This window comes from Entelurus aequoreus, linkage group LG02 (assembly GCF_033978785.1).
Source record: "Entelurus aequoreus isolate RoL-2023_Sb linkage group LG02, RoL_Eaeq_v1.1, whole genome shotgun sequence".
Classification (NCBI taxonomy): Eukaryota; Metazoa; Chordata; class Actinopteri; order Syngnathiformes; family Syngnathidae; genus Entelurus; species Entelurus aequoreus.
The window spans coordinates 15,740,379-15,768,196 of record NC_084732.1 but is presented as its reverse complement, the minus strand read 5'-3'; the positions used below and the strand labels follow the sequence as shown (position 1 = coordinate 15,768,196).

Genomic DNA, 27,818 nt, shown 5'->3' with positions numbered 1-27,818 from the left:
AGTTTTATTTAGTTGACATTAGAAAAAAAACAACAAAGAGACAAGCTTCTTGCAGTATTTCTTTATTAGAGGTCCACCACTTTGTACACAACAGGACAGACAGCATGGGATCAATTCACACTATAGACATTTTTGACAGGAGAGCTCATCTCTTCAAGTAAAATCACCTGAGCACAAACACAAGCAATCAACCGCGAGGTCGCCATATTCATACTTCAAACAGTCGTGCAAAAATACTTACCTTAATGTTTTAAAGCTTGTCTATGCCGAGTTCCTCGGGTGTGGAGATGCCGAGCTCTGCCAGCGTGGGCTTCAGCTCCTGGATCAGGTAGGGATAGATGTCCTTGTGAGGGCCCGCTTTTTCCTGCAACACAACAACATTGAGCAACAGGTCATGTGACTTCACTTACGGTACTATTTTTGGTAACCCGGCTGACAAGCGGCTAGCAGCTAATTATGCGTCTACGTACACAGTGTGGAGCCGCTTCATCACCTCCATTACAACAAATCGACTGCATTTCTTAGTATCTTAAGTATAATGGATGGGAATATTCTTACAACAACTCATGATTCGATTGCGATTCTTGGGGGGATGATTGCATTCAGAATCAATTCTCGATTCAAACTGTTTCTTGCAATATTTTATTTGGTATAAAAATGCATTTCAAAACAGGTTAAAACAGCTTGTCTTGGCTGCTGAAGTTTGCTGTATAAGCACAATCAAGGCCTAAAAAGGGTGATTTAATTTTTTTATATACAGATTTGAACAATACGTTATTCACTGAAATATATTTATTAATTGTGGTTCTTACAAAAAATATATCTTGTAAAATATATAAGCTAAAATGTCTCTTAAAGCTCTGCCCCTTTAATTAGTGCATACTAAATAATTTAACTTTAGCCTACTACTACAACCATATTATTTACCAGCAACATAAAGTGAAACAGAGGCAGAGGTGTCCTGCCACAGTCAGTAACAAATAAACAGAAAACAGTACTGGTCAAATACAAATAAGGCAACAAGAGAAGTATCCTACACTTCTCTTTTGTAAAGTAAATCTGAACAGCCTATATGGGCATCTACATCAACTATATGATTTGCCTGAGAAGCTGGACAGGACAATAAATAAATAAATAAATAAAACAAAAAAATTTAAATAAAAAAATATTATTTTTTAAATTTGTGGCGGACGTAATTCTTTCGTGGCGGGCCGCCACAAATAAATGAATGTGTGGGAAACACTGCGAGAGCAAGTCAGGATCAGGCATGCTAATAGATAAACTAACCGCTAAGCTATCTTAAAAGAAAGGTGCTTAGTACAGTTTAAAAAGTGTAGATAGAAGCACGTTAATGTAGAAAGTGAGTAGTTATTAGCAGGAAATTAATAAGTAGATTAATAACAGAGAGAGAGGATAATATAACAGCAACTGTAGATGTCACATGTAAGAGGAGGGCGCATCGATACATAAATTGGGGGATTAGTATCAGTATACGATGGGTACTAAAGTGACTACCGTATTTTTCGGACTATAAGCCGCAGTTTTTTTCTTAGTTTGGCGGGGGTGCGACTTATACTCAGGAGCGACTTATGTGTGAAATTATTAACACATTACCGTAAAATATCAAATAATATTATTTAGCTCATTCACGTAAGAGACTAGACGTATAAGATTTCATGGGATTTAGCGATTAGGAGTGACAGATTGTTTGGTAAACGTATAGCATGTTCTATATGTTATAGTTATTTGAATGACTCTTACCATAATATGTTACGTCAACATACCAGGCACGTTCTCAGTTGGTTATTTATGCCTCATATAACGTACACTTATTCAGCCTGTTGTTCGCTATTCTTTATTTATTTTAAATTGCCTTTCAAATGTCTATTCTTGGTGTTGGGTTTTATCAAATAAATTTCCCCTAAAAATGCGACTTATACTCCAGTGCGACTTATATATGTTTTTTTCCTTCTTTATTATGCATTTTCGGCCGGTGCGGCTTATACTCCGGAGCGACTTATACTCCGAAAAATACAGTAGGTTGTTTTTGGTCAACTCCGAGAATAATTCCCTGGACACAGGAGAAGGGCAAAACCAAAGGATTTACAAGAGTAGTAGTCAGTAAAGGTGTGGGGGAAAAAATGGATTCACATCCAAATAGCCATTTTTATTCATTCTGATTCACAATCGATACATCATTTTCAAGAATGGATAACATTTTTTATTTTTTTTTTATAATCAATTTTTGCATTAAAAACATTACACAACTATTATTGATATTGTTATAATTATTATTGATACTGTTGCTCTTATACATTTTAGTTTGATCTTTTTGTTAGTATTGTATTTATTAAGTACTGTATTTAAATTTCTTCTCAATTGCTTTGTAAACTGGGACTTTATTTTCTTTTATTAGATTCATTAACAGTCTTTGATTTTTTGCAATAAGATATTAACAATACATTTTTAAAAAGACGTATTTTAGGTCAACACTGCGCGTGTACGTCGTACGTCAGCAGCCAGGAGGAGCTTTTGTAATCTATAAGCTGTTTTGAAAAAGGTTTTGTTAGCATTTAATACATAACGTGAAATGTGTCGAATCGAGAATTGATTCAGAATCAAATTGTCACCAAAGATTGCCACCTCTATAAGATAGTAGTTTTTGCTTTTGTTTAGTTATTGCGTACTATTTACAAAACCAAAACCAGTGAAGTTGGCACGTTGTGTTAATGGTAAATAAAAACAGAATACAATGATTTGCAAATCATTTTCAACTTATATTCAATTGAATAGACTGCAAAGACAAGATACTTAACGTTCGATTGGAAAACTTTATTTTTTGCAAATATTAGCTCATTTGGAATTTGATGCCTGTAACATGTTTCAAAAAAGCTGGCACAAGTGGCAAAAAAGACTGAGAAAGTTGAGGAATGCTAATCAAACACTTATTTGGAACATCCCACAGGTGAACAGGCTAATTGGGAACAGGTGGGCGCCATGATTGGGTATAAAAGCAGCTTCCATGAAATGCTCGGTCATTCACAAACAAGGATGGGGCGAGGGTCACCACTTTGTCAACAAATGCCTGAGCAAAGAACAACATTTCTCAACGAGCTATTGCAAGGAATTTAGGGATTTCACCATCTACGGTCCGTAATATCATCAAAAGGTTCAGAGAATCTGGAGAAATCACTGCATTTATACAATGATATTACGGACCTTCGATCCTTCAGGCGGTACTGTATCAAAAAGTGACATCAGTGTGTAAAGGATATCCCCACATGGGCTCAGGAACACTTCAGAAAACCACTGTCAGTAACTACAGTTGGTCGCTACATTTGTAAGTGCAAGTTAAAACTCTACTATGCAAAGCGAAAGCCATTTATCAACAACACCCAGAAACGCCACCGGCGTACTGAGTGTAAGGCCATGTAACACATTTCAAAAAAGTTGGCACAGGGGCATTTTTATCACTGTGTTGCTGCCATTAAATTCTAAGTTAATGATTATTTGCAAAAAAAAAATGTGTTTCTCAGTTCGAACATTAAATATGTTGTCTATGCAGTGTATTCAATTGAACATATGTTGAAAAGGATTTGCAAATCATTGTATTCTGTTTTTATTTACCATTTACACAACGTGCCAACTTCACTGGTTTTGGGTTTTGCTCAAACAACTGTATGTATTAAAAAAGAATAAGGAAGTAATTTATAGTGTGTTGATATATTGTTCAACTGCCAACATCATTAAAATGATCAAGATCATACTCATGGAGGGTCAGTATCGGAATTGGAAGCATGAACCCCCAACTACTACTTTCATGTCCAGATCACACAAATAAAACTATAAAAGTTGATTATCTTTGAAAAAGGTTCAGAGTTTCTTGTCAATTATTGCAGAAAGTTAAAAAAAAAAAAAGACTTATATTTCAAATTGCCATTCATTGTCAACACAACTTATCATGGACATGCTCACCTTGACGGCCTCCAGGATGCGAATGGCGCTCGCCATGTCGTTGAGTCTCCGGCACGCCCTCAGCGCAGAGTCCAGAATCTTGGCCTCGGGTACCAGGTCGTAGCAAATCAGGGTGTTCATGCCTTCAAGTGTGACCGTGAACAGAAAAGGACACGTTCAAAAGCACTGGAATGTTCTCATTTCTCCAAATGCAGTCTTCGTTGAATCGTCTCATGTATGACAAGGCCTGGGATTATAGTCCATAAGCAATAAAACAATTAAGTTGATAACTTTGCTATTTTCTTGCAGTCACTTTTAAAAAAGGTGCAAGAGGATTGAAAGTGACAACAACAACAACAACCCCACTTTTCCAACCTAAAAAAACTGCAATTGAAAATGTTTTTAATATTTATTAAAGTGCAGTTTTTGCTAACAGAGTTTGAGAGTTCATTCTATTTTCTCATTTACTTATTTATTTTAACTACTATAGTAGCAATAAAAGGACAACATTAATAATAATAATAATAATTATAATAAAACTGCAGGTATATGTGGCGTAGTATTTTTTTACAAATATTTAAAAAAAAGATTTATGTGATATGGATGTAAAGAATTGTAATTCAACAGTTTACCTTGAAAAAGTAGTTTACTGTGAAACTTGGCCGCCTGCTAAATAGGATTGTACTTATTTTTAAAATAATATTTAAACATTTGTAGCAAACATAAAAGCAATAAAAATATGCCAAACATCCTCAAAAATATGCATGTTGGCCATATAAGTTAGGGTTTTTTTTAGTGCAAGACAGGTAACAGCAGCAGATGTGTGCAGTTTGTAATTTACCTTGTGTTACTTTTTTTTTATAGCTTCTTTTACCTTCTATACAACCTTTTATTAACCGCCTTTTACCTTATTTTTTTTACTTGTTTTACCTTTTGTGAACCTTCTTCCTTTCAAATTATCTGTTATCTACTTCACTATAGCTTTTAATGAACTTGTTTTACCTTTTACCTTTTATTAACCTTCTTCTACATTTTTATTTAGCTTATTTTACCTTTTATTTACCCTTTGTTTCCTTTTATCTAACTTGATTGACCTTTTTTACCTTCTATTTTACTTGTTTTACCTTTTATGAACCTTCTTTCTTTCAATTTACCTTTTATTTACCTTCTATTTAATTTGTTTTGTATTTTATTTGCCTTACTTTACCTTATGTTATCTTTTAATTAACTTGTTTTACCTTCTACCTTCTTATTTACCTTCCATTTACCTTCTGGTACCTTTTTAATTGACCTTATTTTACCTACATTTACCTTCTTTTTTTTTACCTTGTATTTACCCTTTAACTTTTTTAACCATCTTTTACCTCCTATTTAACTTGTTTTATCTTGATTTATTTGAAATTAGTAATCAAAGCAACAGAATATAAATTGAAATTTTTTTCTAATCGACTTCATCGATTAATCATTGCAGTCCTAATTAAAAGAGATAACATACTAAAACGTTATAAGTGAATCATAAACACCAAACATGTAAAATAGTGGCTTTTTTAACTGTGTGTCTCTTTATTTTAGTTATTTAGAAAATAACTTAATCAAAGTATGTCAGTGTGTACAAGTACTTATTTAGCATGTTCAACAATATCACAATAATAATAATAACCGTGATATAAAACATTCATATCCCTATTACATATTTTAATATGAGTGCTTTATTTGGTCTCAGGATAATGCGGACAATAATCATGTTTATCAGCAATAATTTATGGGACAATACACTAACCAGCACAATGTGTTATCTGCTCAGGCCCTGTATGACATTTGCATGTTCTTGCTACCCCACAAACATGACATTCAGACTTTACTTCAATCAACAAAAGAGCAGCATCTTCTCATCCGTGGCTCACTCGTGCAATAACAAGGCCGGAAATGTGTCCCGTGAAAAACCTTCCGACCGGAATTCTCTAATAACTAAAGTTCCTTGGATGAATAATGTAAACTCACTACACCGGTATGTTTTAGTGCTTTCATGACGAGTTTACTGACAGATATAAGTAAGAACTTTACACTACTTTATATTAAAAATGTCAACAGTGGAGGATGAATGTCCCATAACAAGAAGACAGAGAAAAAGAATAAGCTTATTGACCACGGTGTCGGCGGACGCGCGCAAATTTTCAGGACTTATGCAGATCGGCAGGTACCAGAAGGTAAGAAAAGTTGCTTTTGCATGATATTGCGAAACAAAATGCTAGATAATACGTCTTACCTTATACACACACCACAATAATACTCGTATGTTGAAGCACAGTACAATCCATCAAGCGGTGCGGCTTCATAGCTTACCAAAGTCGTACTGAAACATTTTGATATATTTTTGAGCTCCGTGTGTAATGTTCTATATTTTCAATGGAACATATACCATTTTGGTGTTGTTTACTTGAGTCATATTGCAGTCTACACGTATCTCTTATGTGTGACTGCCATCTACTGGTCACACTTATCATTTCACCATGTACCAAATAAAATAGCTTTGAGGTCGGTAAGCACAACCAAAATTATTCCGTACATTTCACGCACAGGGTTATAGGGCGCACTGTCGAGTTTTGAGGAAATGAAAGGATTTTAAGTGCGCCTTATAATCCGAAAAATATGGTACTCATATTTATGAATAATAATGACCTTTCCGCAGCTCCCAGGCGTCGATGTCAGGCTTGCTGAAGTAGGTGACCCAGCGGGCATCGAACTCCTCTTCCGTCTCCACTTTGCCATGCGAGTAACATCTGGAAGCTACCAAAGCTGCAAAACATGAATTTATGTCTGCATCATACTGGCTTGTATGTTTGTCAGCCCACACAAGGGCCAAAATATTAAACACAGCCTGTGAAGCTGGCTCTCTTTTCATAGCAAATATTCAAATGACATTCCTTTGAGCTACGTCTGTGCTGTGAAAACATTCATTTACAGTTTTTAAGTTATTCTAAAATATATTTTCTGTCTAGTGACGTCATCCACACCTCCCACCCACCTTGTCAAATTCTCCCCAAACTTGTCCCTGTGGGTTGTGCGGCAAATGTTTTATGTAACTATGATAGTTATGTTATTTACTTTTTATGGTTATGTTATTAACATGTTATTATTAATAACCAGGCCCGCCACCTTGTCCCAAACTTTTGTAGTGCACAATATTTTTGTCTAACTAGTATAGCATTTATGCTATTAACATTTTATAGTTTTTATGTTAACGTGTTATTATTCCTAACCAGCACCATAATACAAAAACTTTAAAGCACAAACAAATGGGACAAGTTTGGGGGGGATGTTGACAAGCTGTGGCGCTGGTTATGTATAACAACATCAAATAACTCAAATAGTTAATAAAATCCATCCATCCATTTGCTACCGCTTGTCCCTTTTTGGGGTCGCGGGGGGTGCTGGAGCCTATCTCAGCTGCATTCGGGCAGAAGGCAGGGTACACCCTGGACATAAAAACTATAATAGAGAAAAAAAATTAACACAAACGAATGGGACAAGTTTGGGGAGATTTTGACAAAGTGTGTGTAACATGAAACTAATAGTTAATAACATAAAAAACTATAATGATATTTCAGCACAATCTTTTGGGACATGTTTGGAGATATTTTGACAAGCTGGAGGGCTGGTTATGTATAATAACACAATAACAAAAAACTATACATTTAAAAGTAAAATACACAAGAAAAAAATAAACATTTGGGACATGTTTGGGGATATTTTGACAAGATGGGGGGCTAGTTATGAATGATAACATCTTAATAACGTAACAACTATAAGTAATAAGATAAAAACTATAATATGAATGAATATATGTTTATAATAGTGATGTGTTTGAATATAATGCATGAATATATGTCTATAATAGTGATGTGTTTGAATATAATGCATGAATATATGTCTATAATAATGATTTGTTTTAATATAATGCATGAATATATGTTTATAATAGTGATGTGTTTGAATATAATGCATGCATATATGTTTATAATAGTGATGTTTGAATATAATGCATGAATATATGTGTATAATAGTGATGTGTTTGAATATAATGCATGAATATATGTATATAATAGTGATGTGTTTGAATATAATGCATGAATATATGTCTATAATAGTGATGTGTTTGAATATAATGCATGAATATATGTTTATAATAGTGATGTGTTTGAATATAATGCATGCATACATGTTTATAATAGTGATGTTTGAATATAATGCATGAATATGTGTATAATAGTGATGTGTTTGAATATAATGCATGAATATAAGTTTATAATAGTGATGTTTGAATATAATGCATGAATATATGTATATAATAGTGATGTGTTTGAATATAATGCATGAATATATGTCTATAATAGTGATGTGTTTGAATATAATGCATGAATATATGTTTATAATAGTGATGTGTTTGAATATAATGCATGCATATGTTTATAATAGTGATGTTTGAATATAATGCATGAATATATGTCTATAATAGTGATGTTTGAATATAATGCATGAATATATGTGTATAATAGTGATGTGTTTGAATATGATGCATAAATATAAGTTTATAATAGTGATGTTTGAATATAATGCATGAATATATGTATATAATAGTGATGTGTTTGAATATAATGCATGAATATAAGTTCATGATGGTGATGTTTGAATATAATGCATGAATATATGTTTATAATAGTGATGTGTTTGGATATAATGAATGCATATAAGTTTATAATAGTGATGTTTGAATATAATGCATGAATATATGTCTATAATAGTGATGTTTGAATATAATGCATGAATATAAGTTAATAGTGATCTTTGAATATAATGCATGAATATATGTATATAATAGTGATGTTTGAATATAATGCATGAATATAAGTTTATAATAGTGATGTTTGAATATCATGCACGATTATTAGCGTTAAATCTGGGCTGCGTTTTATCTGCGGCTAACGACTCTCTTCAACTGAACTAGGAGGGTCAACACAAGGTCGTGACACTTTTATTAAATTATCATTTCGCGCTCCCTCGCCATTTAAACACTGACCACACGGCGAAGGTGAAGTTGAATGTTAAGTTTTATTTAAAAAATGTGACTATTTAATAAATATGTCAATGTCACCCTCAGCTAACGTTGCATGCAGACAGGTAGCAAGGAGGCTAAGCTAACCCGCTAGCTCGCCCTTTATGTGGCAGCTCTCCATTCATTTCTTCACAGAAACTGCTATTTGCTGGCATCGCAGTGGTGACGCCGGCACGCCTTACCTGTGTGGCCGGGTCGGGACAGCGCCAAAGTCCGGACTCCTGTAGCCGAGAACCGGAGCACAGCGCGGAGCATAGCGAGGTGATAGGTGGCTGCTAACTGCTAGCGTGCAAGCTAAAGGACTGCAAGACGGACACACACGAAGTGTAGGCGACGCCGTGTCACGTGACTGACGGAAATAGCCGAAGTGTAAAAAAAAAGAAAAATACAATAAAAAGCCGGGTTGTGATTGGTCCGTTTTTCTTTTCTTTGACATTAATTAACTTTTTTATAATTCCATTACCTCTCTTATTTTTCCTGTCTTAAAAACTGTTGGTATAAGTCTCATGAATGAATTCCCATGTCCTCAAAAATCAGTGGCAGGCTGTGCGTTTCCCACCTAGGCCTTCGGTGACTTCCGACTTCTCTCCACTATGGACTGGACTCTCACATTATTATGCTAGATCCACTATGGACTGGACTCTCACATTATTATGCTAGATCCACTATGGACTGGACTCTCACAATATTATGTTAGATCCACTATGGACCGGACTCTCACATTATTATGTTAGATCCACTATGGATTGGACTTAGGGCTGAACGATTTCAGGAAAAAATCTGATCACGATTTTTCTGACAGAAATTGCGATTTCGATTTTGACTCACGATTTCTTTTCAAATCAAGCTTCAGTAACAGTAACAGATTTAAAACATGACAAAAAATGATATACCATGAAAACATTAAATGCTATGTAATGCAAGGATGAATACTAAAAGGTAAGAATTGCTTCAAACATGTATTTATTAAGAAACATGCATGTACATTCTCCAAAGTTCTTGACCAACAGCAGTTATTAAAACTAAAGAACTAAAACCAGTACAAAAACCTTAATTATGTTAAGATAAATAAAAAAGTTTAAGTTAAATAAAATACAAAACAATTCCAACACAAAAAGCAATGCTTAATATATAATAAGAAAAACAAAATTCAACAACTTCAATAAAGGAAAAAAAGGATCCTGACCTTATGTAAACAGTCTTATACTCAAGTAGGTAGGTCAGTCTTTTATGGCTCAAGAGAGCTAGCCTATCAACATCTATAGCAGCAATTCAAGTACTTTATTCAACCCTGGAAGAAACCTGAACAATATTTTAAAGTGAAATTGAAAAGTAATGGTAATAAAGAAAATACTATTACAAAAACAAAATGACCCAACCTCTGCCCTTCTGAAAAATATGTCAGACATTAAAATAGGTGGGTCATTCATTTACCGCTTAGCAGCACCCAAATATTGCACATCTATTCTGTTAACAATAGAACGGCTGCTCTTCTCATAAGGAGTTATACTGGCAAACGACGCTGTAATTGTGGTATGTTTGCTACAATGGGCTGAATCGCTCGGGGTTGACTTTTCACCGGACTTTTTGGTCATACATTCGTCGTGTAACTGCCGGTGGTGATTTTTCAAGTGCCGGAATAAATTAGTCGTGTTGCCTTGGGATGTGGCGACTTTGGCCCGACAAGTTTTACAAAGTACCTGTTTCTGATGCACATCTGAAGTTTCGAAACCGAAGTAGTCCCAAATGACAGACGTGCTGCTCTTCTTCTGTATTAAAACTAAATCCTCCTCCACTTCTGACCCGGCGGCAGCAGCCATTTCCTCCAGGACGTTTGTTTCTTCACCAAAGTTGTTAGTGGGCGTGTACGCGGTAGCCTCGTCAATGGCCGCCTCTGATTGGTTAGCGTGACGGCATGCCCTGCTCACAAGTAGTTTACCACTTCTGATTGGTGAGTTTGACAAGGCATGAGAGTAGCACGAGCAGGCTGCATATACACAACAGACATGTCAGCCAGGAGAGCTAAATAACGTTCGTCTAAAACCGAAGCCTTCACGATCTCAAGATTGAGACTTCTGAAATCGCAATTTCGATCTGAAAACGATAAATCGTTCAGCCCTAATTGGACTCTCACATTATTATGTTAGATCCACTATGGACTGGACTCTCACAATATTATGCTAGATCCACTATGGACTGGACTCTCACATTATTATGCTAGATCCACTATGGATTGGACTCTCACATTATTATGTTAGATCCACTATGGACTGGACTCTCACAATATTATGCTAGATCCACTATGGACTGGACTCTCACATTATTATGTTAGATCCACTATGGACTGGACTTTCACAATATTATGTTAGATCCACTATGGACTGGACTCTCACATTATAATGTTAGATCCACTATGGACTGGACTCTCACTATTATGTTAGATCCACTATGGACCGGACTCTCACATTATTATGTTAGATCCACTATGGATTGGACTCTCACATTATTATGTTAGATCCACTATGGACTGGACTCTCACAATATTATGCTAGATCCACTATGGACTGGACTCTCACATTATTATGCTAGATCCACTATGGATTGGACTCTCACATTATTATGTTAGATCCACTATGGATTGGACTCTCACATTATTATGTTAGATCCACTATGGACTGGACTCTCACAATATTATGCTAGATCCACTATGGACTGGACTCTCACATTATTATGCTAGATCCACTATGGATTGGACTCTCACATTATTATGTTAGATCCACTATGGACTGGACTCTCACAATATTATGCTAGATCCACTATGGACTGGACTCTCACATTATTATGTTAGATCCACTATGGACTGGACTTTCACAATATTATGTTAGATCCACTATGGACTGGACTCTCACATTATTATGTTAGATCCACTATGGACTGGACTCTCACTATTATGTTAGATTCACTATGGACTGGACTCTCACTATTATGTTAGATCCACTATGGACTGGACTCTCACAATATTATGCTAGATCCACTGTGGACTGGACTCTCACAATATTATGTTAGATCCACTATGGACTGGACTCTCACAATATTATGTTAGATCCACTATGGACTGGACTCTCACAATATTATGGTAGATCCACTATGGACTGGACTCTCACAATATTATGGTAGATCCACTATGGACTGGACTCTCACAATATTATGCTAGATCCACTATGGACTGGACTCTCACACTATTATGTTAGATCCACTATGGACTGGACTCTCACTATATTATTCTAGATCCACTATGGACTGGACTCTCACTATATTATTCTAGATCCACTATGGACTGGACTCTCACAATATTATGCTAGATCCACTATGGACTGGACTCTCACACTATTATGTTAGATCCACTATGGACTGGACTCTCACTATATTATTCTAGATCCACTATGGACTGGACTCTCACTATATTATTCTAGATCCACTATGGACTGGACTCTCACAATATTGTGCTAGATCCACTATGGACTGGACTCTCACAATATTATGCTAGATCCACTATGGACTGGACTCTCACTATTATGCTAGATCCACTATGGACTGGACTCTCACAATATTATTCTAGATCCACTATGGACTGGACTCTCACAATATTATGCTAGATCCACTGTGGACTGGACTCTCACAATATTATGTTAGATCCACTATGGACTGGACTCTCACAATATTATGGTAGATCCACTATGGACTGGACTCTCACAATATTATGCTAGATCCACTATGGACTGGACTCTCACACTATTATGTTAGATCCACTATGGACTGGACTCTCACTATATTATTCTAGATCCACTATGGACTGGACTCTCACTATATTATTCTAGATCCACTATGGACTGGACTCTCACAATATTGTGCTAGATCCACTATGGACTGGACTCTCACAATATTATGCTAGATCCACTATGGGCTGGACTCTCACAATATTATGCTAGATCCACTATGGACTGGACTCTCACTATTATGCTAGATCCACTATGGACTGGACTCTCACAATATTATTCTAGATCCACTATGGACTGGACTCTCACAATATTATGTTAGACCCACTATGGACTGGACTCTCACAATATTATGCTAGATCCACTATGGACTGGACTCTCACAATATTGTGCTAGATCCACTATGGACTGGACTCTCACAATATTATGCTAGATCCACTATGGACTGGACTCTCACACTGTTATGTTAGATCCACTATGGACTGGACTCTCACTATTATGTTAGATCCACTATGGACTGGACTCTCACAATATTATGCTAGATCCACTATGGACTGGACTCTCACTATTATGTTAGATCCACTATGGACTGGACTCTCACTATTATGTTAGATCCACTATGGACTGGACTCTCACAATATTATGCTAGATCCACTATGGACTGGACTCTCACACTGTAATGTTAGATCCACTATGGACTGGACTCTCACTATTATGTTAGATCCACTATGGACTGGACTCTCACAATATTATGCTAGATCCACTATGGACTGGACTCTCACTATTATGTTAGATCCACTATGGACTGGACTCTCATTATTATGTTAGATCCACTATGGACTGGACTCTCACAATATTATGCTAGATCCACTATGGACTGGACTCTCACTATTATGTTAGATCCACTATGGACTGGACTCTCACAATATTACGCTAGATCCACTATGGACTGGACTCTCCAAGGTTTCTCATTGTATCCCATTGGGTTGAGTTTTTCCTTGCCCTGATGTGGGATCTGAGCCGAGGATGTCGTTGTGGCTTGTGCAGCCCTTTGAGACACTCGTGTTTTAGGGCTCTATAAGTAAACATTGATTGATAGATTGATTATGGAAAGTCAATTAAAAATAAAATGAACTTTTATTAATTCATGATTTATGTTAGGTCAATAGATAAGGATGTCATGGATGTCATTAATTGTTGTTGTTTTTTTAAAAGTTATTTTCTACCTCACTTACCCCACAAGGTGTCGCTGTCTTATTTTGCTTTTAGGTAGACTTACGCCACTAGATGTCACCCTCTCTTTTTGCCACTAGAGGGAACCAAATGATTGCAAATAGTGTTTTTGCAAACAGTTCTGTTGCTGTTATTAGCTCTATTTGCGTACAAATACCAATTTAATTTGATCATGTTTATTTATAAGCGTGTATGCATGTAATAAAGAGCCAACAAATGGATGTACAGCAGATTATCTGATGCATGTGTGTGTGTTAGGGTTTTTAGTGACGTACTAGACGAATCCTCCCCCACACTAGACAGTTTGATGGCCTGCACATCCCTCCTCTCTCTCTCTCTTTCTTTTCATTCCTCCAGGGTGGCAATTCTTGAATTATGTGAAGAATATTACTGATAAAGCTGATTAAAAGTTAAGCTACTTCACTTTAGACCTTTCCTATTGAGTGAGTTAATGCAGTTTCCTAAATTAGAAAAAATAAGTGGCACATGTCACAAAGTGGAAGTCTTAATTACCTTAATCGGATTGTATTTTTATGTCTAGCATTAATTGGGGTCATGTTATGTGAAGATAAGGAAGGGAATATGACTGCTGAAATATTCTTCTTCAACCCATAATGTTTGGATATATATATATTTTTTCAAAAGATAACCGTTTGGTCCCCTAAAAATTTAAGAAATCCAGCAAAAATAACCAATTTTCTGTAGGCCACTTATGTGAACTACTATAATTAAAATGGAAAGTGTTTGTATGTTTGCTATGTCATCCACTACATCAATGTGTAAATAAAATACATTTCAAGTATATATTAATTATTAATATAGTTCAATGAGCAAAGTAAAACTAAAATACAATTTAAAGTAAAATATATTATGTATATATACTAAAAAGACATACAAATATTTGTATTTTGTTTACCATTTATCCAATGACCATGTGAACCATTAAAATACAAATTATACTGCATAATGTTAAAATACATTAATTTAAAAAGACTAACCAGCAATGAGAACTGTTACAAATTAAATGTAAATGAAATGTAAAGAAAAAAAACAGCTGTTGTATGTCAGCTATGGTGACCACTACTTTAATAAATCAAATAAACACAATATATAAAAAAATAAGCTCAATTGAAGTTTAATCAATCATGAATTAATCAAATAGAACATTTATGAAAAAAAAACAAATTAAACAATAAAAAAAAATATCATATTTTGTTTGATTGTATGTTGTATTTAATAATAATTGTAGTGAAATTATACTAAATAAATTAATGCAATATATTAAACATAAGTTCACTTAAATTAAATGTAATACATTTAACAAACCACTATTAAATCAAATAAAATCATATATAAAAAATAATTTCAATTAAATTATACTAAATAAATGAATCCAATATATAAATAAGTTCACTTAAATTAAATGTAATACATTTAACAAACCATTATTAAATAAAATAAAACCATATATAAAAATAATTTCAATTAAATTATACTAAATAAATTAATCCAATATATTAAAAATAAATTCACTTAAATTAAATGTAATACATTTAACAAACTATTATTAAATCAAATAAAACCATATATAAAAAATTATTTCAATTTAATTAAACCAAATAATTGAATCCAATAAACAAAAAGTAAGTTCACTGAAATGATAATTAATACATTTAACAAACCATTCTCAAATTAAATAAAACCATATATCAAAATAATTTCAATTAAATTATACTAAATAAATTAATCCAATATATTAAAAATAAGTTCACTTAAATTAAATGTAATACATTTAACAAACCATTATTATATCAAATAAAACCATATATAAAAAATTATTTCAATTAAATAACACTAAATAAATCAACCCAATAAACAAAAAGTAAGTTCACTTAAATTATAATTAATACATTTAACAAACCATTGTCAAATTAAATAAAGCCCATATATAAAAAGTAATTTCACTTAAATTATATTTAATACATTTAACAAACAATCAAATAAAACCATTCAAAAATTAAACTAAATGAATTCATCTAGTACATAAAAAGTAAGTTCACTTAAATTATAATCAATACATTCAGCAAACCATTATCAAATTAAATAAAACCATGTATACAAAATCATTTCAATTAAATTATACTAAATAAATTAATCCAATATATTAAAAATAAGTTCACTTAAATTAAATGTAATACATTTAACAAACCATTATTATATCAAATAAAAGCATATATAAAAAATTATTTCAATGAAATTACACTAAATAAATCAACCCAATAAACAAAAAGTAAGTTCACTTTAATTATAATTAATACATTTAACAAACCATTATCAAATTTAATAAAACCATGTATAAAATATAATTTCAATTAAATTATACTAAATAAATTAACCCAATACATAAAAAGTAAGTTCACTTAAATTGTATTTAATATATTTAACAATCAAATAAAACATTTAAAAATAATAATTTCAATTAAATTATACTAAATAAATTAATCCAATACACAAAAAGTAAGTTCACTTAAATTATAATTAATACATTTAACAAACCATTATCAACTTAAATAAAACCATGTATAAAAAATAATTTCAATTAAATTATACTAAATAAATGAATCCAATAAATAAAAAGTAAGTTCACCTAAATTATAATTAATCCATTTAACAAACCATTATTAAATCAAATAAAACCATGTATAAAAAATAATTTAAATTCAATTATACTAAATAAATTAATCCAATATATTAAAAATAAATTCACTTAAATTAAATTTAATACATTTAACAAACCATTATTAAATGAAATAGAACCATTCTTTAAAAAATATTTCAATTAAATTATACTAAATAAATGAATCCAATAAACAAAAAGTAAGTTCACTGAAATTATAATTAATACATTTAACAAACCATTATCAAATTAAATAAAACCATATATAAAAAATAATTTCAATTAAATTATACTAAATAAATGAATCCAATATATTAAAAATAAATTCACTTAAATTAAATGTAATACATTTAACAAACCATTATTAAATCAAATAAAATCATATATACAAATAATTTCAATTAAATTATACTAAATAAATGAATCCAATAAACAAAAAGTAAGTTCACTTAAAATATAATTAATACATTCAGCAAACCATTATCAAATTAAATAAAACCACGTATAAAAAATATTTTCAATGAAATTATACTAAATAAATTAATCCAATATATAAAAAGTAAGTTCACTTAAATTATATTTAATACATTCAACAAAAAATCAAATAAAATAATTTAAAAAAAAATTATTTAAATTAAATTATACTAAATAAATTAATCCAATACATAAAAAGTAAGTTCACTTAAATGATACTTAATACATTTAATAAACCATTATTGAAAAAGATAAAACCATACATAGAAAATAAGTTCAATTAAATTGTATGAAAAAAAAAGTTTTTAATTGTGAAATTCAAATAAATATTTACTTATTTTTTATTTACCTATATTAGGGATTAAGAAATAAAATAAATGCATTTTAAAACAAAATGTGAATGCGTAATATATATATATTAGAGATTGAAATTTAAAATGATTATTTAATTTAAACCCAAATCAAAATACACAACAAAATCAAATTTGAGAGCACAATTTGTTCCGCCCAAATACCAAGTCTCGTTTCTACAGTTCTGAAGATTTTATTGGCATTTTCCAGGATATTAGATCAATATGTTGCAGTGTTGGCTCACAAGAACATGAAAGACAAAAAAAAAGGTGGCACTATTGCAGACAGAGGGTAAAGAGGCGGTGTGAGCTACTGTACTTCCTGTACATACATACTGTACTTCCTCTTCATATTTACTGTACTTCCTCTTCATATTTACTGTACTGTACATACATGTTGTACACAGCATGTTCAACTATTGACGACACGCATGATTAATGAAGATAAAAACACCAAGAGGTGGAAAAAAAGTCTTTCATGGCCAATAAAAATGTCAACTTGAAGCTAAAATTTCAAAGTAATGCATTGGAAGAGTCCGACATGACAACAACATGTTTGTTTGATCCTTTATGACACACCACTTGTTTGACGTACCGTCCATCCTTTATGACACATCACTTTGTACAGGAGGAGAAGACACAACTAAAAGTACACAACTATCATGTGTGAAGAGACGACAACAAGAAGCACGATGACGATGATATGTGCAAAACTCCTACACAATAAAAGCATGGCGCCTGCGGGCCAACAAAACAAGCGCGGGGGATCTGGGGGTACACATGTTGTGTTTGTGGTGTGTTGTGTTGTGTTGTGTAGTTGTACTGGGACTGTAGTGTGTGAGGGGAGGGACACTTCACAGAGTTTAGCCACTGCCCAACATCTTTGTCGCTCGCTGGTTGGCCTCGTCGATCCTGGTCTTGTTGGAGTCCGCCTGCGCACACACACACACACACACACACACACACACACACACACACACACACACACACACACACACACACACACACACACACACACACACACACACACACACACACACACACACACACACACACACACACACACACACACACACACACACACACACACACACAATCTTAGGACAAGTGTACAATAAAGTCCAACAGGACATTCATCTTACTGTACTATGTACTGTAAATGTATCATGGACTGGCATTCATCTGTCTTATTTAACAGGAGAGCACTCCTGTCGTTTATACAGGATCTTTGACTAGACTTTGACTACAGGATCTTGGACTGGCCTTTTCACATTGGCTGCTTCAAAACAGCAGAGACCTCCTGTTACATATGTAGAGGATCTTTGTTTTGTGTCAGTCGGTCCTTTAAAAAGTGTAGATAACGCTAATGTCACATGTAGAGGATCTTTGATTTGTGTTCTTACAGTAGGTCCTTCAAAACAGCAAATAATTCCTGTTGTATACAGTACATATAGAGGATCTTTGTTTTGTGTCAGTAGGTCCTTTAAAAAGTGTAGATAACGCTAATGTCACATGTAGAGGATCTTTGATTTGTGTTCTTACAGTAGGTCCTTCAAAACAGCAAATAATTCCTGTTATATACAGTACATATAGAGGATCTTTGTTTTGTGTCAGTAGGTCCTTTAAAAAGTGTAGATAACGCTAATGTCACATGTAGAGGATCTTTGATTTGTGTTCTTACAGTAGGTCCTTCAAAACAGCAAATAATTCCTGTTATATACAGTACATATAGAGGATCTTTGTTTTGTGTCAGTCGGTCCTTTAAAAAGTGTAGATAACGCTAATGTCACATGTAGAGGATCTTTGATTTGTGTTCTTACAGTGGGTCCTTCAAAACAGCAAATAATTCCTGTTATATACAGTACATTTAGAGGATCTTTGTTTTGTGTCAGTAGGTCCTTAAAAAGTGTAGATAACGCTCCTGTCGTAAGTAGAGGATCTTTGATTTGTGTTCCTACACTAGGTCCTTAAAAACAGCAAAGAGCGCCTGTCACATATAGAGGATCTTTGATTTGTGTTCCTACAGTAGGTCCTTAAAAACAGCAAAGAGCGCCTGTCACATATAGAGGATCTTTGATTTGTGTTCCTACAGTAGGTCCTCAAAAATAGCAAATGGCTCCTGTACTATATAAATGATTTTTGATTTGTGTTCCTACAGTAGGTCCCTAAAAACAGAGTGCTCCTGTCACATAGAGGATCTTTGATTTGTGTTCCTACAGTAGGTCCTTAAAAAACAGCTGAGAGCACCCTATCATCAATAGAGGATCTTTGATTTGTTTTCCTAGAAGAGGTCCTTAAAACCAGCAGAGAGCTCCTGCTATATACTGTATAGATGATCTTTGATTTGTGTTCCTACATTAGGTTCTCAAACACAGCAGAAAACACCTGTTATTTATTGAGGATCTTTGATTTGTGTTCTTACAGTAGGTCCTTCAAAACAGCAAATAATTCCTGTTATATACAGTACATATAGAGGATCTTTGTTTTGTGTCAGTAGGTCCTTAAAAAGTGTAGATAACGCTCCTGTCGTAAGTAGAGGATCTTTGATTTGTGTTCCTACACTAGGTCCTTAAAAACAGCAAAGAGCGCCTGTCACATATAGAGGATCTTTGATTTGTGTTCCTACAGTAGGTCCTCAAAAATAGCAAAGGGCTCCTGTACTATATCAATGATTTTTGATTTGTGTTCCTACAGTAGGTCCCTAAAAACAGAGTGCTCCTGTCACATAGAGGATCTTTGATTTGTGTTCCTACAGTAGGTCCTTAAAAAACAGCTGAGAGCACCCTATCGTCAATAGAAGATCTTTGATTTGTTTTCCTAGAAGAGGTCCTTAAAACCAGCAGAGAGCTCCTGCTATATACTGTATAGATGATCTTTGATTTGTGTTCCTACATTAGGTTCTCAAACACAGCAGAAAACACCTGTTATTTATTGAGGATCTTTGATTTGTGTTCTTACAGTAGGTCCTTCAAAACAGCAAATAATTCCTGTTATATACAGTACATATAGAGGATCTTTGTTTTGTGTCAGTAGGTCCTTAAAAAGTGTAGATAACGCTCCTGTCATAAGTAGAGGATCTTTGATTTGTGTTCCTACACTAGGTCCTTAAAAACAGCAAAGAGCGCCTGTCACATATAGAGGATCTTTGATTTGTGTTCCTACAGTAGGTCCTCAAAACAGCAAATAATTCCTGTTATATACAGTACATATAGAGGATCTTTGTTTTGTGTCAGTAGGTCCTTAAAAAGTGTAGATAACGCTCCTGTCGTAAGTAGAGGATCTTTGATTTGTGTTCCTACACTAGGTCCTTAAAAACAGCAAAGAGCGCCTGTCACATAGAGAGGATCTTTGATTTGTGTTCCTACAGTAGGTCCTCAAAAATAGCAAAGGGCTCCTGTACTATATAAATGATTTTTGATTTGTGTTCCTACAGTAGGTCCCTAAAAACAGAGTGCTCCTGTCACATAGAGGATCTTTGATTTGTGTTCCTACAGTAGGTCCTTAAAAAACAGCTGAGAGCACCCTATCGTCAATAGAAGATCTTTGATTTGTTTTCCTAGAAGAGGTCCTTAAAACCAGCAGAGAGCTCCTGCTATATACTGTATAGATGATCTTTGATTTGTGTTCCTACATTAGGTTCTCAAACACAGCAGAAAACACCTGTTATTTATTGAGGATCTTTGATTTGTGTTCTTACAGTAGGTCCTTCAAAACAGCAAATAATTCCTGTTATATACAGTACATATAGAGGATCTTTGTTTTGTGTCAGTAGGTCCTTAAAAAGTGTAGATAACGCTCCTGTCGTAAGTAGAGGATCTTTGATTTGTGTTCCTACACTAGGTCCTTAAAAACAGCAAAGAGCGCCTGTCACATAGAGAGGATCTTTGATTTGTGTTCCTACAGTAGGTCCTCAAAAATAGCAAAGGGCTCCTGTACTATATAAATGATTTTTGATTTGTGTTCCTACAGTAGGTCCCTAAAAACAGAGTGCTCCTGTCACATAGAGGATCTTTGATTTGTGTTCCTACAGTAGGTCCTTAAAAAACAGCTGAGAGCACCCTATCGTCAATAGAGGATCTTTGATTTGTTTTCCTAGAAGAGGTCCTTAAAACCAGCAGAGAGCTCCTGCCATATACTGTATAGATGATCTTTGATTTGTGATCCTACATTAGGTTCTCAAACACCGCAGAAAACACCTGTTATTTATTGAGGATCTTTGATTTGTGTTCCTACAGTAGGTGCTTAAAACATCAGAGTGCTCCTGTCACATATAGAGGATCTTTGTTTTATGTCAGTAGGTCCTTAAAAGCAGAAAACTCCTGTTATATATAGAGGATCTTTGTTTTTGAGTCAGAAGGTCCTTAAAAAGTGTTGATAATGCTCCTATGATATATATTATGTAGAGGATCTTTGATTTGTTGTCCTACATTAGAGCCTTAAAAACAGCAGAGAGCTCCTGTCATATAGAGGATATTTGGTTTGTTTTCCTGGAGTAGGTCCTTAAAAACAGCAGAGAGCTCATGTCAAAAATAGAGGATCTTTAATTAGTGTTCCTACAATAGGTCCTTAAAAACAGCAAAAGTGCTCTTGTGATATATAAAGGATCTTTGATTTGTGTTTCTTGAGTAGGTACCCTAAAACATCAGAGTGCTCCTGTCGTATATAGAAGATCTTTGATTTGTTTTTCCTAAAGTAGGTCCTTAAAACAGCAGAGAGCCCCTGTGATGTATAGAGGATCTTTGATTTGTGTTCCTACAGGAGGACCTTGAAAACAGCAGAGCGCTTCTGTCAAATATAGAGGATCTTTGATTTGTATTCTACAGTAGGACCTTAAAAAGAGCAGAGCGCTTCTGTCAATTATAGAGGATTTGTGTTGTTAGAGTAGGTCTTTAAAAAACGCAGAGAGCCCATGTCATATATAGAGGATCTTTGACTAATGTTTTTGTAGTAAGTCCCTAAAACAGCACAGCACTTGTCACATAAAGAATCTTTGATTTGTCTTCCTATACAGTAGGTCCAAAACATCAGAGTGCCCCTGTCACATATAGGGGATCTTTGATATGTGTTCCTTGAGTAGGTTCTTAAAAACAGCAAAATACTTCTGTCATATATAGAGGAGCTGTGATTTGCATTCCCATTTAGTGGGTCCTTAAGAAAAGCAGAGTGCTTCCCGTCACCTATAGAGGATCTTTGATATGTGTTTCTACATTAGGTCCTTAAAACAGCAAAAAACTAGTGGCATAGAGAGGATCTTCCATTTACATTCCAATACAGTAAGTAATCAATAATAGCAGAGCGCTCCTGCCACATATAGAGGATCTTTGATTTGTGTTCCTACAGTAGAACCTTAAAAACAGCAGAGCGCTGTCAAATATAAAGGATCTTTAGTTTGTGTTCTACAGTGGCACCTTAAAAACAGCAGAGCGCTTCTGTCAAATATAGAGGATCTTTGATTTGTGTTCTACGGTAGGACCTTAAAAACAGCAGTGCACTTTTGTCAAATATAGAGGATCTTTGATTTGTGTACCTAGCGCAGGTGCTTAAAAAACAAAAAAATAGTTTCTGTCATATGTCAGATTAGTGATTACAGTTTGACCTTGGAACGGACTGGTTCTATTGAACTTTGACCCCTCCTCTGATCACTAAGTGAATTGTTCACCTTCTCCATGATCCGGTCGATCTGCCGGTTCTGGGTGTCGATCTCCTGGCCCATGTCCAGGGCCATGTGACGCAGGTTGCCGATGATGCCGCCCACCTGCTCCAGGTTCTCGTCCATCTCGTTCTCGCGGGCGTCGTCTGTTACCCTGCAACGCACACACACACGTACACGTACACGTACAGTACAATTACTGCTGTAGTGTATACAAACATGACACATTTGAGTAGTTTGAGAATGCTGAAAATGTTCCACATTTTATATTCATCGTTTTTACAACACGTTCAAGATCAAGTAACACATTTCAATATCAAAGATGTGGAACTTGATAGCTGGAGCAAAAAACTAAATTGGGAAAAAAAGATTTTAATATATAAAATACAAATAATTAGGTTATATTCCATAAATCATAGTTTATATATTGCAAAACACAAAACCCACATTTTAGGATGTATGTTTTTACAATATTAATAACAACTAAAGTTATTAAAATTGCTGAAAGAACGCGAACATACATATATATATATACAGTGTATATATATTTATATATTAAAAAAAAAAAAAAAAAAAAAAAAAAAATATATATATATATATATATATATATATAGTAAAACCCTTTCAGACACTTGTAATTAAGATGTATTCATTTATCTATATACATATATATATATATATATATATATATATGTATATTTATATGTATATGAATATATATATATATATATATATATATATATATATATATATATATATATATATATATATAAATAATTGTTTTCTATATAGCTTTAAGAGAAAAAAAAAAAAATTAATCATCTGTTTATCTTTAATATTTGTGATCCCCCCCCCCCCCCCACTTTTTAATGAAAAACACACCAAAATCAACATATTTTAATTTCAGTTAAAAAAAAAGTATAAAAAAAATAAAAAATATCCAAGTTCCTTAATTACATAAAAACACCATAAATGTTAATAAATTTCTCACAAAAATATAAATGTACACTTAATAGGAAATATGTTTTTACATAATAATTAACGAAAATCAATATCATTAATATTGCTGAAAGAACACTAACATATACTGTAGTGCTGGAGAAATGACATTTTTATTTGAAATGATTGAAATTAGGACCATTCTGACACAATCATATATATATATATATATATATATATATATATATATATATATATATATATATATATATATATATATATTGTAAAGCCCTTTGAGACAATTGTGATTAAGAGCTAAAATTAGATGTATTGATTTTTTTAAATATATATATATATATATATATATATATATATATATATATATATATATATATATATATATATATATATATATATATATATATATATATATATATATATATATATATATATATATATATCATTTTTTTCCTATATTGCTAAAAAAAAAAGGTTACTTAAAAAGATTAAAAAAACAAATTAATCATCTGTTTATAATTTTTGGGACATTTTCCCCTCTCTATATAAAAACACACCAGAATCAATCAATCAATCAATCAATGTTTATTTATATAGCCCTAAATCACAAGTGTCTCAAAGGGCTGTACAAGCCACAACGACATCCTCGGTACAGAGCCCACATACAGAATCAACATTTTCATTTCAGTAAATGAAACAAAAACAAATGCGTAGATTTGGATGCTTTTTAACAGACAAAGACAATATAAGTTAACATTATTTAAGTACATAGAACAGAGAAGTTGAGCCACGAAACACATTTATTTGTATGTAATAGGATAAAAAACATCAAATAAATCCTACAAAAATATAGAAACAATTTTGTAAAAATCTTATTCGAAGTAATTTTGATGTTTTATTTTTTAATCAGGGTTTAAATGTAAAATATCGATCTTTATTCCTTCCTAAAACTTGTACATATATATATATATTTATACTAACTATTTCAGCACAGTGACTTAATAACGTTTGATTTGAAAAAGGTATACAACACAAGTGGCTTTAAAGTGAATATAGTCTTCTCAATAACATGTTTCACACGCACGCACGCACGCACGCACAGACACACACACACACAGACACACACAGACACACACACACACACATACACACACACACAGACACACACAGACACACACACACACACATACACACATTCTTGGATTTGTTACATTTTTGAGACCTGAGAAAAATGCCCACCTCTTTAGGACCACCCTTTCTAAATATATAAAGATTTGTATTTACAACATTAATAATATATACATACCATGCAAATATAAAAAAGGTAAGCTTTTAGGTTTTTTTTTAATTTAATTTTTTGTTTGTAATTGTTTTTTAATCTTCATTATTTACTTCAAGTTATTACAGTATGTCTCTATATACATATATATTTTTTTTTTTTAATTAATTTTGGCCAAAGGGGGCGCATTTCAATTTCTTACGCGCACTTGTTATTTCATATGTTGACCAGAGGGGGAGCACTTTTAAAACTGACAAAGAGTCAATTTGAAAAATCCCTCCTAATTTCAAATGAGATCTCTATTTTGTGTTTTTTGGTCATGTGCTTAAGGCCGATGACAAAGGAGTCACGGACCACAGATGGCCCCTGTGCCGCACTTTGGGCAACCCAGCTGTAGAAGCTAACTGTTAATGGCCACTATAGTCTTAGTACAGTAGTGTATTCGTTCATCCTATGGTCACATATGGGTTGTCTTACCTTCACCTGGCGGGGTTTTTTCGGGGATGAATAGGGAAGTCCTTCTTTAGCTGCCGTCTTCTTTTTATCATATATTGCTGCCTTTGCACCTATCAATGTTTACTTTTGTATGCACATTAAATCAACAACAAAAATCCTGACTTTGGAGCAATGTTCACGGACTCTAGTATTTGGCTCTCTATTAGATGCAAGGGTTTTCCGTATTGGGACCATGATTTCGGTCCTCATATGGAAGCTACTTTGCCTTGTTGATGTCTCAAGAAGGGTAGAAATACCAGAACACACACACACACACACACACACACACACACTTACCTGCGGATGAAGCCACCACTGATGGCCATCTGCTCGCGCTCGTCCATCACCCGAGCGCCCGGCTGGCTGTTCACTACTCCATCCTGGTTGGCTCCCCAGGCCTGGCCCCCGCCCTTAATCCTACCATACACACATGTACAAGTCAGTGGTGTGTGTGTGTGTGTGTGTGTGTATTAAAAAGATGCTTGCACAGGAGGCATGCATGTCCACTACAGCAGTGTTTTTCAACCACTGTGCCGCGGCACAGTGTGCCGTGAGAGATGATCTAATTTAATCTATTTGTCATGTGATGTTCGGTTTTGTTTTTGAACTCTTTGTGCACTCATGTTTTGTCACCATGACGACCGATTAGTTGCACCTGTTTTCACGTTCGGACTCACACACCTGTTGTCAATCATGTCTGTATTATTTAAGCCCATTGCTTTCAGTTAGGCTGCCTGGCGACATCACACTTTATCATCACTCTGCTTCATGCCATGTTCTCAGTTCCATGCCAAGTAAGTTTTTGTTTCATGTTCATAGTTTTTTGCCTTTGTGCAAGTCATTTGTTTTCATTAGCCAAGTTTTGTACCTCCGCTGTGAGCGCTTTTTGTTTGTTCCTTTTTTGATAGATTAAAAAAAAAATGTACTCACATTCACGTCTTGCCCGCGCCAACTTTCTGTTGCCTTCCGGGAAAACAAACCCCAAGGACCAAGTCCTGACACTATTTGGGTTAAAAATATTTTTTTTTGCACACCAGTAATTGTAGTCTGCAAATGATGTGTTGTTGTTGAGTGTCGGTGCTGTCTAGAGCTTGGCGGAGTAACCGTGTAATACTCTTCCATATCAGTAGGTGGCAGCCGGTAGCTAATTGCTTTGTAGATGTCGGAAACAGCGGGAGGCAGGGTGCAGGTAAAAAGGTGTCTAATTCTTAAACCAAAAATAAAGAAAAGGAGAGTGCCCCTAAGAAAAGGCATTGAAGCTTAGGGAAGGCTATGCAGGACCAAACCAAAACTGAACCGGCTACAAAGTAAACAAAAACAGAATGCTGGACGACAGCAAAGACTTACTGTGGAGCAAAGACGGCATCAATGTCCACACAAAGAAGGATAAAAACAACTGAAATATTCTTGATTGCTAAAACAAAGCAGATTGCGATGACGACGACTTTTTACTGTCAACTGAGTTTCGTTATTCAATGTTTTCCGCTGGCGACGTGCCTCCGCATTTTTTCAACGCAAAAAAATGTGCCTGGGCTCAAAAAAAGGTTGAAAAACACTGCGCTACAGGACTCTTACACACACCTCCGAAGTGTGCGCACAAACATCAGCGCTCATGAATTGCTAGCAGCGACACACACTTGGACCATCCGTGCAGGAACAATTGATCCAAACGTGCGGATCAATTGGCAAAAGAGCCACAAAAGATCACCAAAAGTTGACACAAACACAAACACAAACACACACACGAGTACAGATAAGACGACAAGGAGGAAGGAAACACGTGAGAGAGAAACAACTTGTCTATAAAAAGAGAATTGTTAGAGTGAGACATGAAGAAAGTCAACAGTGTGAGTGAGGATT

General features: G+C 34.0%; 2 protein-coding genes across 3 annotated transcripts in view; both read right to left on the bottom strand.

Moving 5' to 3' along the window:
- Window positions 1-46: 46 nt before the first annotated feature.
- On the bottom strand, window positions 47-9,408 carry LOC133662683 (cytochrome c oxidase subunit 5A, mitochondrial-like). The gene is made up of 5 exons (XM_062066806.1): window positions 9,250-9,408; window positions 6,634-6,750; window positions 3,976-4,097; window positions 242-364; window positions 47-167 (listed from the first exon to the last, which is right to left on the bottom strand). Exons 1-4 carry the CDS (start codon window positions 9,320-9,322, stop codon window positions 251-253), a joined length of 426 nt encoding a protein of 141 aa, XP_061922790.1. The 5' UTR covers window positions 9,323-9,408; the 3' UTR covers window positions 47-167; window positions 242-250.
- An 8,327-nt stretch (window positions 9,409-17,735) lies between these two features.
- LOC133631075 (synaptosomal-associated protein 25-A-like) overlaps window positions 17,736-27,818 on the bottom strand; it is a 101,570-nt gene continuing 91,487 nt past the window's right edge. The window contains exons 6-8 of one of the 2 annotated variants that reach the window (XM_062023113.1): window positions 26,256-26,375; window positions 23,237-23,381; window positions 17,736-18,509 (exon numbers count right to left, since the gene is read on the bottom strand). In XM_062023113.1, the coding sequence (XP_061879097.1) occupies window positions 18,441-18,509; window positions 23,237-23,381; window positions 26,256-26,375 (334 nt within the window). In that variant the 3' untranslated portion in view covers window positions 17,736-18,440. The remainder of the gene's footprint in view (window positions 18,510-23,236; window positions 23,382-26,255; window positions 26,376-27,818) is intronic. The other variant, XM_062023108.1, reaches the window with a different exon arrangement.

Bases quoted from the DNA above. Each gene is read 5' to 3' on its own strand.
- LOC133662683 (XM_062066806.1), bottom strand. From the start codon at position 9,322: ATGCTCCGCGCTGTGCTCCGGTTCTCGGCTACAGGAGTCCGGACTTTG. The intron at 6,751-9,249 runs GTAAGGCGTGCC...CATGTTTTGCAG, and splicing joins GTCCCGACCCGGCCACACAG to CTTTGGTAGCTTCCAGATGT. The intron at 4,098-6,633 runs GTCATTATTATT...TCACACTTGAAG, and splicing joins CGCCTGGGAGCTGCGGAAAG to GCATGAACACCCTGATTTGC.